General features: G+C 38.4%; 1 protein-coding gene and 1 long non-coding RNA gene across 2 annotated transcripts in view; one reads left to right on the top strand and one right to left on the bottom strand.

The window, feature by feature from the left end:
- Positions 1-2,580: 2,580 nt before the first annotated feature.
- LOC122641125 (ras-related protein Rab7-like) lies at positions 2,581-10,531 on the top strand. The gene is made up of 7 exons (XM_043834453.1): positions 2,581-2,761; positions 2,870-2,896; positions 3,507-3,606; positions 3,712-3,858; positions 6,928-7,008; positions 7,083-7,228; positions 10,216-10,531. Exons 1-7 carry the CDS (start codon positions 2,709-2,711, stop codon positions 10,283-10,285), a joined length of 624 nt encoding a protein of 207 aa, XP_043690388.1. The 5' UTR covers positions 2,581-2,708; the 3' UTR covers positions 10,286-10,531.
- The window catches only part of LOC122641144, a 22,595-nt gene continuing 15,141 nt past the window's right edge, over positions 8,817-16,270 (bottom strand). The window contains exons 2-3 of the long non-coding RNA XR_006329816.1: positions 10,547-10,555; positions 8,817-8,827 (exon numbers count right to left, since the gene is read on the bottom strand). This is a non-coding gene — a long non-coding RNA (uncharacterized LOC122641144). The remainder of the gene's footprint in view (positions 8,828-10,546; positions 10,556-16,270) is intronic.

Below are 16,270 nucleotides of genomic sequence, written 5' to 3'. Positions count from 1 at the left end.
ATGCCGAATTTTGGGGCTTTTCCATAATCATAGGCACTTGACAAATATTTTAGAGAATATTCGAGTTTGGATCAGGTCGACGCATGGGCCAAATCTGGACCCTCCATGGGATGTGTGGGTCCTACACATCAGCGGTGGGTCCCACTCCCATGGAGGGTTCAGATCATGGGGACCTGATCCAGACTCGAAAGATTCTTGAGTCATCAGTGTACGGCCAATCCAATACTCATATTTAATTCCATGGCTGAAGTAGAGGGTATGCTAGCACTCATATGTGTATCTCTCCTCATATGAAATGACCTGGCTGCCCTCAATATATGATACTATTTAATCAGACCTCATCTATGCATTCCTCTATGTCGCTTGCTTAGAGATTTTCTCCCATATTTTTATTATGGGAGAGGGATGCACTTGTGGGGCATCCAATAGGGATAGGATTTTTCATTTCATGGGTGTAAGGACGATCGTTTCACCCTTTCAGAATGAGCCAAGTGCCTTGCAGCATGACAATCTTCTTCTTTTTCCCTTTATTATATTTTGGAAAAATGTTGCAATTTCACCGGACTTAATGAAGTATTATAACTTCATTGTGACACCTTGGTGCAACGATAAGGTTGCTCCATTATAACCAAATGGTCACGGGTTCAAATATGGAAACAACCTCTTTGTGAAAGTAGGAGTAAGGCTACATACATTATGACCCTCCCCAAACCCCATAGTGGTAGGAGACTTGTGCATTGGATACACCCTTTTATTGTGAGGCCACATGACATGTTTCAATGCCTCGGGGTGGATACCTAGGCTCCCTCCCCATTGGTCCAGACATTGGTGTAGAGAGTGCAACCAAACATCGATCTCATGCCCTTTCTTTTAATAGTCATTTTATTGGACAATTATTTTTTCGATCTAGGCTTTTCATATATATAAAAAATAAAGTATAAAAATTTGAATTTTATCAAGTTTATCAATTTTTATCATTTTTCCTAGTTTCATTTCAAATAATTGATTTTATTTTATTGTATTGGTCGATCTAATCAATTTTGATCTTTTGCCATTTTTTGTGGATAAGTTTCCCTCCACCTCATATAGGACCCTTCACCATTATCCTAGGGTTTTGGTATGTTCCAAAATACTCTTCCGATATCTTTTTCCACCCTTTTCCGTCCCATGATAAATGGGATCCCATTCACTGTGGGTGGAGGAAAACTTGATCCTTTTTTTTACAAAATTTTCCTTCACCGAAGGATTCACCACATCAACCTAGGGTTCTTAAACCCGTATAAGATTTTAATATATTGCCCAAAATATTCTCCCACATGCATCCGAACCCCTAAATGGATTCTCATTCACCGTGCCACCGTGGCCTTAAGAAAAATGTTTTTTTTGCCCCCTCTTTTTCAATGAGAATCTCTAACTGTTTTTAAGCACATGCCAAGCTTTTTTTGCAATTAGAAAAACCCAATCCGCTCCCATTAATCCGCAAAAGAACACGTTAGTTAGATATCATGGGCTTCGTGAGGTCATCTGGGGGCCCAGGACCCTTCTTTACTTGCCCTGGATTAAACTCACGTGGTGACGCTTGCTTGCAGAGAATTCATATGCCCTTGCCACTTGCCATTTTGGCAAATGTACCAAACAGGGATGGCTATCGGGTCGGGTCAAATGGGCGGTACTTCTCAAATCAGCCAAATTGGGGTAGTTTATTGGTTACAGGGAGTCTGCAGTAGTGGTGTCAAACGGTTGGAAGGTTCGGTTTCAGTTTTAGCCTAATTTGGGTTCGTGATATTTTGGTTTTCTTTTATTGGGTTGTTATTTATTTGATGTTGGTTTTTTATTGGTTTCGATCTGATTTTCCGGTTCAGTGGAGTCTAGTTTTTGGCCGGTTCCATAATACCCCCAAAAATCCAAAGCTAACCCATAGGAGATCAGTTTAGTTCGGTTTTTCCCAATAAGTTCGACCATTTGATTGGGTTGGTTTAGGATTTGACAACCGATCACTTAGGGAGGTGTTGATCAATCTTTTATCGGGTTGGCTTAACAGATTCTTATCATGTTGCTTTTCGGTTGTTACCGGTTCGGTTTTGCCTTTCATATATACATAAAGAAAACACATAAAAATTAGCTTTTATTGATCTTTTCTGGTTGTTCCAATTTTTGTATTGGTTTGGTTCATGTACTATCATCTTGGGTTGGTCCGACCAGTTTCGTTTTCTCCCAGCAAACTCCTGGGCCTTTTCGAGCCCATATATGCAAACCCATTTGAAGGTCGCCCTAATAAATCGAAAATTGGCTAGTACGGGCAGCTCTGATCCGACCCAGATCTCAGGATTCAACAGACATTTCGTAAACTATGAAGGGTATATATGACATTACGCCGAAAGGTGAGGGATGCACGAGTCTCTTCTGGAGCCTTGGCCTTAATATTTAAAAGGCGCCTCTCTCGCTCTCTCTCTCACTCTGTTACAGTTTGTCACATGGTGTCTTGTAGTTTCGTTGGCTTGCATGCACGTTGTTTCCTTTTGTTATTCAGGCGTAGGAGAGTTTGCTGGAGAGAAGAAGAACCTCTAAACCTCCTCTCTCAGTAATTTTCTTTCCTTTTCGTCACTTCTGAAATTGAAAAACGTCAAAGAAGTAAGCAAAATTTCGATTGTTTCGAGCAGGTAGCGTTCGAAAGGAAGATTTCCCCGTTTTTCTTCTGCTTCTTCGCCATGTCTGCGCGAAGGCGGACCTTGCTTAAGGTCATTGTTCTGGGAGACAGTGGGTACGGTTTCTTTACATTTGGATTTCGGTTTCGATGGTATTCCTTTTGATTCTTGGTTTCTTTAAATTCTAATGCCTTAACTTTTTTTTTTTGGTTTTTGCATTTCAGGGTTGGAAAGACGTCTTTAATGAATCAGTATCCTGGAGAAACAATGGGATCTGCAAGACACGTTCTCTGATTTGTTTACTTCTTTTATTTGCTTTTATTCTTTTCGAATTGCTATTTGCCGCCATTTTCTTGTTTTCTTTGTTGTTCTTTTTTCGCCATTTTCGTCGAATTTGAATCTTTTTGCCCCTTTAGCGCCAGAGAAATTTTCCTTTCTGAAAAAGAAACTTTGTTGTTATTAATGCGGAATTATCCCTTGTAATGCTACAATTTTCTTGAATTTGTCTTTTGTTTTTTTTTTTTTTTTTTTTTGGTTTTTTGTCATTTTCGGATAAATTCTCATGATTGTTCGTATTTGTTTAAGATTTATTTTAAAGATTTTTCGGTATTGAGGATTTAATATGTACATTGTTCTTTCTTTCATCAGCTGCTTAGGAGGTCTTTGTAAGAATTAGTAATGGAGGTGGTGAGGTTTACAATTTAAAATCTTAGGTATTCTAGGGTTTCATAATTCGTGTCTTTCAATCGGCTGTAATCACTTGACCAGTGACAGTTTCTGGAAGGTCTTTTTCCTGTTGTAAATATAAATTTAACTTTTATTATCTGAATCGATTAGATGGGGCCTTAACTGCTTATTTAGATACGTACATCAAAGGTTCACTCAACAGTATAAAGCGACAATTGGTGCTGATTTTGTTACGAAGGATATTCAGATCGACGACAAACTTGTCACCCTCCAAGTGGGTTCTTAGTTCAGGAGCAATTAATCTGATTTATTTACTGATTCAAGATACCGTTATTGCGTCTTCTTTTTCTGAACTATCTTTATTCGTTTGCTTTGATAGATTTGGGACACAGCAGGACAGGAAAGATTTCAAAGTCTCGGTGTTGCTTTTTATAGAGGTGCGGATTGCTGCGTTCTGGTTTATGATGTCAATGTTCTGAAATCGTTTGATACCCTGACTAATTGGCATTCGGAGTTTCTCAGACAGGTATTTGATGCCTTCTCATATTTTTTTTTAGTTCACTGAAATATTTTCTTTCACATCTCCTCAAACGGAATGTTTAGAATCTTTAGGTGATTCCATCTCTCAGCTTTCAAGAAATGTATTCAAGTATCAGACAATGGGCATGTGCCTATTGTACCATTTCTTTTGCATGATGTTTAATGGATCTTAACATATGTAATTTCAATAAGGGTGTACAACATCACCATAACCAGAGCTTCGGTCTTCACACTTGGAAAACCAGATGCTGTTTCTGTTCAGTTGTGTGCTCACAAGAATTGTAGGAGATAGCATCAGCAAATGTTAGTGTAGATATCTTGATCTAAGCCAAAACATTGAGAAAGTTAGTGTTTGTTGAATTATTACCTGACGCAAACTAGTAAGTTCCCTAATATTTTGGTTCTTAGAGACTTGTCTACTGTAGCTTCTTGCTTAGTGGTTTTTAGATCTACTTGATTTATGTTAAAAGATGCAGTAAAGAGATTAATCTGTAACTATTTAAGTATTTAACAGAGTTTATTTGGAAATGTCAAGATTGTTACCAGATTGCCCAATCCACCAACTGCATTGGATGATCTACTGTGGATCAATGTAATCTTATCAATGGAATGGATGATCCACTTTATAGTCACAAGGGGTTGGTCCCAGCCATCCTGTTTCTTATCAGTATCACTTGATCTTTGCCTCCTTGGACGATGATTCTTGGTGTCTTTGTAGGTTTTTTTCACTAAAAGCAAAAAAATATTGATTAAAACTAAAGGAAATCAAAACCATTTTATTTGAAAATAGAGCCATGAATTTTGTCCTTCTAATTGGGTATGCATTTTATTTAGATAATTTATTTGATACAATTATATGTTGAGGAAAGAGAAAAAGCATTTGAAGTTTTGGAGGGCTATAATTTCTTTTTCTTAAAAAAAATCAATGGTAAATTTATATTTTCTTCATGACCCTGATCAGTGGTTCACTGGTTTATGCTCCAACGAAGGGTTCTAAATCACAGTTCTAGCATCAATTTTTAGTCTGTTCAAATTCAAAACAAAAGCCTAAATATTCAATACTGGGTAGTTTTTCAAATATTGACGGATAGAGCTCTAGTAGATTTCACTGATGCATTTATTTGATGAAATATGTTTCAGATACTATATTTTAGTCCTTTTGTACTTATTTACTACATTATTCTCTTCCCCCCCCCCCACCTCTACGTCTTCTTTTTCTCTGGGAAAATACCACATATTAGTAATCATGGCTGCAACTGTACCTTGTTTTCCTATGCCAGAAGTCCATATGCTCTGTTTATGGTGATGAGAAGTTAGAAGTACTTTTCATAAACTTTAGGGAGCCTGGTTCCTACACACCCACTTTAAATGCCAATAACTGCCACATGGCAGTCAGATGGGGCCCAAATTTTGTGGATGGGTAGGCGTTTAGGTCCCTGCTCAAATGTCAAGTTTCAGCCGTGTTGGAGCTTGCCACATGGAAAAATAGAGCTTTGAAAATATGGGCCCTAGAGAGAGTACACAGTAGTGGTTGGGAGTACCGTAGAAGTGCATGGACATACATGAGGATGCATGCCAATACATTGGAGAGTAGTTGATTGAATTAGGCTCTGAAATCTGACACATGCCTAATCCAAACCATGACCTCTCTATCCAACAATCAGAACAGCCACATCATCTTTACAGGTGACAATATGTAAAGTGGGCATCTAGGAAAGGTTCCTACCACGGGTGTTTAGAAACCATTCTTCGTAAACTTTATTATGTCCCAAAATCTCATGTCTTTCTGATTTGGTGGATTTATCACTAATTGTGAAACAGCTCACCATATTGATGTGGAAAGTTGCCAAATTTGGCTATCAGACCATAAGGAACAGCCTTGCGCAAACTGAGCAAGAAATAGAGCAAGTCTGGTTCCCGATCTTTACCACGTTTGTTATCTATCTTCATCTGGCCAAGCAAGTCTAGTGCAGGACAAACCTGAATCTAGATCTTGGGGATAAAAGAGCTTATTAAATTGTTCTTTTATTTTTGTTTTTACTTTTGAATTTTTTTGACAATTACCTGGAATGGGCTTGTCTCTTGTTTTGAAGATCTGTGTTCCGCCAGTGGAGGTTAAAGGCAGACCACGACCATTGGTAAGACAGAATAAGAGATGATCTGTAACCATGAGCGTACTTCTAGTAGTTGTTCAGGTTTTGATGTCATCCTTTCGCTTTGGTTAACTCTTTCATCTTCTGGAAATGGTCTTTGGTTCCTATCAAGATCTAAGGATGAATTTAGAAGTAAACTCAAATGGAATTTGACTATCTTCTCTCTTTGTCCTTCATTTGATTCTCTATAATCTGTTTGGAATCAATACTTCTGATTGCCATTCTTTTGGATCTCTGTTAAGATTGGCAAATGTGTTGCAAATGGAGAACATTTCAACGCCAGATTCAGTCTTGACCTTTGGGCTAGGGCAAGAAACCTTATAATTACAGTGTTATCAGTATATCTTGCCGGTTCTTGTTATGCCTTATATGAAGAGCATAGCCTCTAGCTTTCATACTTCTGCTCATAACAAGATTCTACAGATTTTTTTGGTCTGTAATCGGTTTTTTTTTTTTGGTTATTTTATATGTTTGGTTTGTTCATTCTATTAGGGACACACCTCTCAGTGCTAGAAGAGAAAGTTTCTTTATTCTAATTTTAGTTATCTGCTCCTGTGATGCATATCAAGGTTTCAAGGACCAGCAAATCCTGATCTGAATTGCTTAATCCAGTTCAGGATTAGCTCAGACTGGTCAATTGTTAATTGTAGTATTGCATTGTGGATCATCCAAAAAGACTGACTGTATCAAATTAATCCAAAGTGGACCAGCTGATCCGTTATAGACCAATAGCGCTTGGCTGCTATTGATTTCCCCTGATCCCAATCCACTGCTCTTGTGTGTCTATCAAGGTTTCAAGGATCATCTGCTCCAGAGTTAATTGTATATTCAATTGTTTAATCCATTTGTGAATTCATAATATAGTCTGTACTTGTACTTACTCAATGTCTATGCTTCTCCAGGCGAGTCCACCTGACCCCAAAACATTTCCATTTATATTACTTGGGAACAAGATTGACATAGATGGTGGAAATAGTCGAGTGGTGAGGATATTAAAATGGTCTTTAAAGTTTTGTTCTTCCTTTTTTCTGGTTCTAAAATGTCTGTTTATGTACAGGTCTCAGATAAGAAAGCAAAGGAGTGGTGTGCTTCCAAAGGAAACATACCTTACTTTGAGACCTCAGCAAAGGAGAATATCGATGTCGATGCTGCATTTTTTTGTGTTGCCAAAAATGCATTAGCGATTGAGCGTGCACATGACATGTAAGTGTACATTTCTTATTTGTACCTCCTCCATATTTATTTTACTTAATTTAGCAATTACCATATTTGCTAGGTGGTTTTCCTTGCTAAATAAATAAATAGTATGAAGTAAAATTGGCAGCAAATTTCATCTAAAAAGCATTGACAACATGACAAAGTAATACCCTCATCTGATTATTTGTCATCTGGGAAGCTTAAAATTTGGATGGTTGACTCTACAACTAGAATAGTCAAATACACTGTGGGCAGTCTAACCAAGGAGGAGAATTAGGGATGGCAGAACCTTTCTAACTCGACATGAACGTGACCCGATATTTCCATGTTCGAGTTGGGGGTAGTTCAGGTCAGATTCGGGTTGAATCAGAGTGACATGAAAAGTGTTCAGGTCCTGGTCAGATTGACCTGTTGTGAGCTGAAATCAACATGGAATAACCTGAAAACATATTTATTTCAATTTTTTTGGGGGGGGGATTTGACATTTCCAGTTCCACAATTAATGATATGGGAATAATCTCTTAGTGTTTGTATATTTACAAAAAAAAGAATTGCATGATTTTCGTGGGTCATTTTTAAAATTTGGAGAAAAAATCTGTACTAGGCCAGGTTTTTTCATGTCAGACCAGTTAGCATGTTGTGTTTGTGTCTACCCGGAAAAAAACCAGGTCATGTTCATGTTTGGGTTGACTGACCCGATTAATTTTCAGGTCGTATTGGGGTTGGATGCATTTGACCCTAAAATTATAAGACCTGACCTGACCCATTGCTACTCCTAAAGAGAATGAAAGCCTTATTCATACACAATTATGCACACACATAATTCCTCAAAAAATATTTATGTATAAGATATATGTATTTATAAGTAACTATTCAAAACTTAGTCAAGAAAAATCATAGTAGTAAATGGATGCTAAGACATCTCAATCTGGTGTTTGAACATCTTATAAATCTGGTTACAGAAATTCTCTTCTGTATGTGTATTTTTCATTCTAATCATCCATCCACTTTAATATTTTGACACTGATTGGAACCACTTCTGGATTACTGAGGATCTCCCCCCCCCCCCCCTCTATCTGAAATTGCTTTCTTTCATATGAAATCGAACTAATTAATGAAATGAAAGTTTTCCCATTGGCTGGAATATTCTGATGTGTGTATTGATGATCTTCCACTTTCCACTTTCATGACTAAACCCATTTGGAAATCATACCAATAGATGAGATCTGTTTGAGTAGATCGATGTGGCATTTTTCTTCTCATTTAGGACCAGGGTTGTACTATCAGTTGGTTACTGGTTTTTTTTTTTGTTCCAAATGGAAATAGTTTTTGGAGAATTTTTAGTTTCAAGTTGAAGGAATCATCTTTCAATTGCTGCATTCATTTTTTGTGAAACTGGCTTTGGTTAAGGAAGTTGATGGACTAATATCATCTCAAACAATCATATCTTTACGGTAGACTCTCATGCAGTGCTTAATATGCTCCTTTCCACATGCATACACTATTTGCTGTCTTGGGACACTAACTCCACACATGGATGTCTGGTTCTAATGGCTCACATACTGTTTAAGTTCTTACTGGGGCTGCTATTGATATGTTGCATTTCTTTTGATATATTTGTTAGTTTGAATATTTAAATAGGGCATAGGTTAAAAAAATAAGATGTTTGGGTTGTGTTGGAATGGTTAAATATTTCTTGGTGTTTTCGGTTGAAGGAATTGAAATTGGAAATGAGTATTACAGTTGAGAATTTTTGGATTTTCATCTCCAGAAATCCAGTCACTCTGGGGTTTAATCTTTCTGGATTTCATCTCTAGTGACCAGTCACGCTGGGGTTTAATCTTTCTAGTTGGTGTCCATTCACAGTGGATTTTTGCTTGGGGTCTCATGGTTTGAGGTTTCGTGTTTAAGGTTGAAGGTTTCATGGTTCTCTGGCAATAGATTTTGGGTTTTGATAGATGCCATTCTTGTCCCTCTCACAACTGGAGAAGTTTGAGGCATTGGGGTTCTAAAGGTAACATGGCAAGATTCAAACACCAGTAAGATGGGTGGTATTTAGCTGGATCCTTAATTAATTGTTTTGAAAATATGCAACCTTAAGCTGAGAAATTGTGGATGCTCTACAGAATGGTAGGTTGGGGGGTGGGTTTGGCACCAAGGATAACAGCTGAGTTCTAAGTCCAGATCCAACCCAGCAATTAAGTGGCACAAAAGTATGAATCTGAAAACTGCTTATCTAATTCTAAACCCTCATTGTCATCTTGCACTAGTTAAATACTCTTCTAACGTGAAAAGCCTAAGGGGGAGTGGCAGCATACCTCAGTTGTTACTTAAGGTTTTTATTGTTTAATTAGTCAGCAGATTCATGTTCGGCCATTTCTGAACTCGTGGAGATTACTGGTTAATGATGTAGATGAGTCAAGATGGTACCCAACAACTATTAATAGTGCATATTTTTTAAATCTCAAAGATAGAATGAGTAGTGAAATTAATACCTTTCTATACATAAATCATTAGAAGAGAGATAGTGCTGCACTAGCACTAGAGTTAGCTTGACAGAAACAACAGAGGTCTATTTATGGGATACTTTTTCTTCATCATTGTAATGGCTTCAGTCGCTTCAGCCAAACAGTTCCATTAACTTAAAGTTATCAGCATCTATCGGCAGAATTATACTTAATTTTTTCTCTTACTAGCTTCTGAAGAATGCATAAGCCATCTCAAGGTGTTCTTGGCTATTTAAAGATGCATTAGTCATCTCAAGGGGTTCTTGGCTATTTGAAGTTAAAGTTTCTCAAATTCTGTCCTTTTTGTATTCCCAGTTCCTATTGTGGTAGCTATTTTTGTGTTCTCGCTTTTTGATTGCCCAAGTCAATATGTTTGTTTACATTCTTCTTTGTAATTCTCACAAAGAACTTAGCTTCCTGTTTTAGATTCCCCGACTCTATGCAATGATGAGCTATGAGATGAATGAAATACTGTTCAATGTGCAGATACTTTCAACCCCTACCAGAAGCTGTTGTTCCTGAAATTGAGGAAAGGGGAGGAGGATGTGCATGCTGAAAAAAGACCGACTCATCTCCGCCCCCTGTTGCGTGTGAATCATAATTTTTGGAACCCCTCTTTTTTTGCATTGTTATGATTCAGAGCCATTTTTTGTAACTACCTCATGTACACTAAATTTTTCGATTGAGACCTTGATAGTGAGTGCTTCCAGCTGCTGTTGTAAAAACAGCCATCTGTTTTGGTGGTGGTGATGAATTTGAAGAACAGAACTGAAATAGATAAAACACATTTTTGAATTGTTCACAAGGTACTAAGTACTGATCTGATCTGTAAACGTACAATTTTTTATGAAATGATGCTATAAAGCGATGAGCATTTCATGTAGTCATTTATCATTTTGAAACACAGACATTAGGGAAGCCACCATATGTATCTGTTCAAGCAAAGGAAAGCAGTGGAGATTATAGAAATTACAGTAAAGTCTTTATTAAATGTAGATTTCAATTTTTAATATCATTGCTGCCTGGACACCCAAAGTATGCTGGTGCTCCATGCTCCATGCTCCTGCTATGATAGCCACAGATCGAGTTTCACCCTGACTATTGCAATCATACCAAGAACCTGAGTTACTGTTAATGGTTACTTAATTTGGTTGCTGGTAGAAACTGCTTGGTCCACTTCAGTCGAACCAAGGTTGCCGTGCCCTAAACTTAAAAGCTTCACACCACATGAGCCAAGATGGGGTGATCAGTTTTAATGTAATGGGTGTCGGTTTCTCTTTGAAGCTGATAGTTGTATTAATTTCGTTTGTTTCAGTTGATTGAATTAAGCTCTGAAATTTGATATGCGGTTAATCCAGATAATTTATTCTCCGTAGATTTTCCTTAAATTAGTGTCAAAATCATAGGGTAATTTTAGTAAATATAGGCAAAGTGTAGGATAGTGATAGTAATTGCCCCTTTTTCTTCTCCTCCTCCAAGGAACTCTTCCACCCCCTAGGCTAACCCTAGTAAAACCATTAATCCATCCTAATCTAACCCTGGTCACGACCAAGCCCGCCCTCACTCTCCCCTCCGTCTCCTCCAAGGAACTTCTACTGGAGAAAAATTCCAACTCTGCATTTCTTCTTCTCCTCCTCCAAGGAACTCTAGCGGAGAAAAATCCCAACTCTCCCCTTCATCTTTGTCACCGTCTGCTCCAACCAAATCTATCAGAGAAAAATCAACAATGCTTAACGGAGAAATCAAATTCGTAAAATGGTGACAAGGTTTCAAAACCCAAAAATTGACAGAATCGATTTAAGAGGGTTTCAATGTTTCAATTCAGCAACTAAAAAAGAAAAAATTAAACAGCTGCCAATTTTAACAGTAATAGTGGAATATGAATCTCACTTCAGATTCCATAATTTAAGATAAAACTGAGAAATCAGATAAGATGTTGGACTCTGTTAAATCGGTAGCAAGATTCAAGTTTGAAAATAGGAATATACTACAAGTCAGATAAGATGTTGGCCTTCTGAAACCAAACAGGGGCAGGAGTTTTTACTTCATTGGGGCAGGGTGATCATTTCACCTCCTTTTGTGTTTGGGTGTAGGCACGAAATAATTATTACCTGGCACCTCCAATTCCTCAATTGTTCTAATAGGGGGAGTGGACCCCATCTTGGGCAGTGTTTTCAGGCAGGGGGTAGGGTGCTCATTTCTGCCCCCATGTGAAGAATTGAAGGGGACAACGATTCGTGTAGGCACCACACTACTGCCAGGTCGAGTTCTTTTTCCATATTTAAAAAATGATAAAAAGGCATTTCTCCTTTTTTTATCGGTAAGCTTCCAAAGTGGAAAATTATCTCCTCCAGTTTGCTGACCGGCCCAGTTCCCCAGTTCCTCTAATAGGGGATGGTGGACCCCACTCGGGCAGAGTGTTTGGGTATGGGTAGAGAGGTCATTTCAGCCCCCTTTGTTAAAGGAACTGGGGAACTGGGCCGGGCAGCCAACTGGAGGTGATAAAGATCGTCCAAAGTTTGGTTTGGTTTTTAGTTTCAGTTGGGCCAATCAATTTTGCTTATATAGTTCTCTACGAATCCAATTCTGTTTCGGTTCAACCGGTTCAAGTTGGATTTTTTTTTTTTCGGATTAAAAGCTTGTATAATAGGGGTTGGGGTGGGGAATAGGCCCCAAGGTGGGTCGAACTCATGACCTTATTTGAGGAGTTTACCAACTGAGCTGACCCCTTGGAGTGGTTCTGGTTGGATTTTGACACCCCTGCTCTTGTATCCCCCTCCATTAATGGTTCCATCTAATTAGTAGCGTTCAATCACATTGGACTGTAAACATTTAACTCATACTCTACGAATTTGAGTAACCAATCACGTCTTCCCTGATTCCTTACCAGAGAGAGAGAGAGAGAGAACTAATCCCATAAAACAAAATTCCTTCCACGAGGAGATTCGCCGTTTCACAAAACCTCACACAGAAACCAAAGCACCTCTCGCTCTCGAAGAGTTGTGATGATCGTAAGGTCGTCGATCAGTTGCGATTCATCGCAACCCATCGTCTTCCACAAATTAAGTAATGCAGGAAGTCTCACTCAACCCCGTACCCTGGTGGGATCATCACCAACACACAAATGGGTTCTCCGTCATCTTCTTCTTCTTCATCATGGATTACAGAAGAAGAGCTAAAGTCATTTCACTGGATCGAAAGAGATATCTTCAGTCGCTTGGTTGTCGAACTCGGCCATAACATCGATGAGTCATTTAGGGTAATCGGTCTCTGGCTTTGGCTGGAAGAAATTGGATTCTCTAACCTGATCTTGAATTTAAAATCCAGGCCTGATTTCATCGTCAATCTTGTCTTTACCGAAACCCTAAATTGCTTGAACCGTTTGGAATCGATGAACGACAACGAAGGAGAAGAACAAGGAGAAGATATAAATATGGGTTTAACTCTTGGACACTTGAACATTCCTCCGCTCTCCCCTCGATTCTTCTCCGAGAAGAAGGTCTCTGCAATTCGTCGCGTCCAAAGGTTTGTCACTGAAATTGCACCACGAGCCTTCGATGACATCATTCGCAAGTCTCTTCTCCTTGCCGGCCCAGCCCAACGGATTAGTGGGTTCAATAGGAGTGGCCCTTTTGGTAGAGGAGAAGGAATCAACCTTTCTGCCCGTCCCCCATCACAGGCCCAGGGCAAGCCAATTTTTATGGGCCCAGGAACTTCCATGTCCCCTCAGCCCATGGTTCCTTATTCTCTGGGATTACAGTTGGGTTCTTTACTTGGGCCTTTACGATCACATTTTGTTGCTCGGGGTGCTTCAAGCTCTGGTTCCAATCCAATGGCTGCTCAACCTCCAATCCCTCATTTTGTTACTGGGGGTCCCTCAAGCTCGGGTTTCAATCCAATGGCTGCTCAACCTCCAATTCCTCATTTTCTTGCTGGGGGTTCCTCAAGCTCGGGTTCCAATCCAATGGCTGGTCAACCTCCAATCCCTCATTTTCTTGCTAGAGGTCCCTCAAGTTCTGGTTCCAATCCAATGGCTGGTCAACCTCCAATCCCTCTTGAGCTTGTAATCACACCCAATGGTCGAACGCTCTTTGTGACATTCTCCCGGGGTTTCCCTATCACTGAGAGTGAACTCCATGATTTTTTTACAAGGTACACCTAGAATCTTTCTCTCTCTCTCTCTCTCTCAAATTGCAATAGTAGGATTCCTAAAAAGGGAAGTCCATACAATTGCCAAGTGATAATGGTAAACATGGATGGATCCATCATCCATGTTATGGGATGCCACACTCATCTCATTCGTCAAATTTCAATATCATACGAGTATTAAATAGATATGGTTGGATCTATGTCACAGTAATACCACAATCATCTCATTAGTCAAATTTCAGTACAATACGAATATAAATAGGTCAAAACAAGATTAAAAGTAGGGATCAAATCAAGAAAATATTGCTAAGGTTTAATTATTGTTTGATTCATGGATAAATGAAGAATTTCTTCACCATTGGTGATTTGACTCCTATTTCATCACTAACTCCCACATCAAGAGTGTTGTTATATGGGTGGGGGAGAGGGCATTGCTAGTGTGTTTTTGGTAAATACGATAAACCCCATAGGGGTTCGTCCTCTACGGGCGGAGGAAAAATTTGTCCTATACTTAAACACGCATGAATGAAGTTGGACCAATGAGATGAGTGGTGAGGGAATCCTTTAAAACATGGAACCATCTAAAGTGTAGAATGTAAATTCAAGAACCCTTTTAACCTTATCAGAATAACATTTATCTAATTGGAATCTTTCTTGTGATTTCATATGCAGCAACTTTGGGGATTGCGTAGAAGGTATCTACTTGCAGAGTTTGCAGCAACGTTATGAACAAGCACTGTTTGCACTTGTTGTTCTTCGTTCTCCAGCTTACCTTGATTTGATCCTTCAAGGATCTGAGGATGGCAAGGTCAGATTTATGATAAATGGTAAACAAGCCAGGGCCAGAAAGTACTTTACCAGTATCTGATATGATGGTTTTAATTATTTATTATTTGTGATGAGTCTGAAGTAGTTAACTTGTTGGAAATTATATGATAAGGTCTCAACTCTGTAGATTTATATAATAGGGAGGTGATAGTTGGTTATATTTTGGTATTATGTAATAGTGTTTTAGCTTTAGTATTTATTCATAAATCTAATGGATTTGTGATAGTAATATGTACCAAATCCTCCCCTCTTAATGTTTTAAAGCAGAGTTCTGATAATAATTAACATAATAATATTTTCTTAACTGTTAACCACACCTGTGTTCATAAAGCATGGATTTTACAGCACGAAATTTGTGAATGATGTGTTGATGAATCTTAGTCTTGTGATTCTTTTGAGTCTTGGATTAAAAAATGAAGATCTAATATGATTCACCATCGATTCAAAAAATGGTTTATAAAATTAATTGGAAACAGGAACGAGTGCTATCGATTCCAATTCAAATCTGCTGATTCGCCCGATCTGGTTCGGATTACTAAAATGGTGAGTAAACTCACATAAGTGTGACCACATTTAATCATCTGAGTTGATCTCACACCATCCATGGTGTGATAGATTGGGTTCTTCCTTTGTTGATTATGAATGGCATACAACCTTAGCGGATAAGAATATGGTTTGTAAGGCAAATCACTCCATGGAGCCTCTCACCCACCCTATTCCATGAATACTTAGTGTCCTTGAACTATAAATACTTAATAGAGTAAATCTATGGTTCATATAAATAAATCCAAAATCACAAAATTCAAAAATTTGGGGGGGGTGTGGGGGGTTGGGGTGAAGATCCCAAAATTCTTTTTTTTTTTGGTAGAACCCAAAATTCAATTCTCCTACATCAAATCAATAATCCCAAACATGGTTTATTTTGGCTTTTAATCGGTCGTGGCGTTTTTGATTAATTCATGCTTAGAACCGTTTCAATAGACTAATGGATGGGATGGTTTCAGTTTCCAATGGGTCGGTTCTAATCCGATTCGGGTTATAATCCCAAATCTGGCATCCATAATTGATGAATCTACCCATGTTTCAAAGAATCAGATTGGAATCAGTAGAATCATTTGATTTAAATCGGAAGCAGTTGACCTTGATTCTGATTGTACCTAATTTTCAAAACCCTATTTTGAATCGGCTATTAATGCATTTAGATCTTCATTATTTTCTTCTTTTTGTTAATAAAATAACAAAAAATAATAATAATATCTTCTTCCCAAACTCATTTCCTAAGGTTTTGATTGATTCCAAATCGATCCCAACCGATTCCGATACAAATAATTGAAGCTGATCCGGTATCTGATTTCGGGTTTTAAACCTTGCATCTATCCAAAGTTCCAAACTGAGTTAGTTTTAGCTCGGGCCCTAAGTTTAAAGCCCATCAGTACGTTGGCCCAAAGTTCATGTCTTATCCAAACTGAGTTAGTTTTTTTAGCCCATATGAAACACTAGAGAAGCCAGGAGGCAATTGCGAAGTAGTGACGATACTCAGAATCACGATTAACCGATATAACTG

Source organism: Telopea speciosissima, chromosome 1, assembly GCF_018873765.1.
Source record: "Telopea speciosissima isolate NSW1024214 ecotype Mountain lineage chromosome 1, Tspe_v1, whole genome shotgun sequence".
In the NCBI taxonomy this organism is placed as follows: domain Eukaryota; kingdom Viridiplantae; phylum Streptophyta; class Magnoliopsida; order Proteales; family Proteaceae; genus Telopea; species Telopea speciosissima.
Note: the sequence above shows the minus strand (reverse complement) of the source record. Positions and strands in the feature narration are given on the sequence as shown.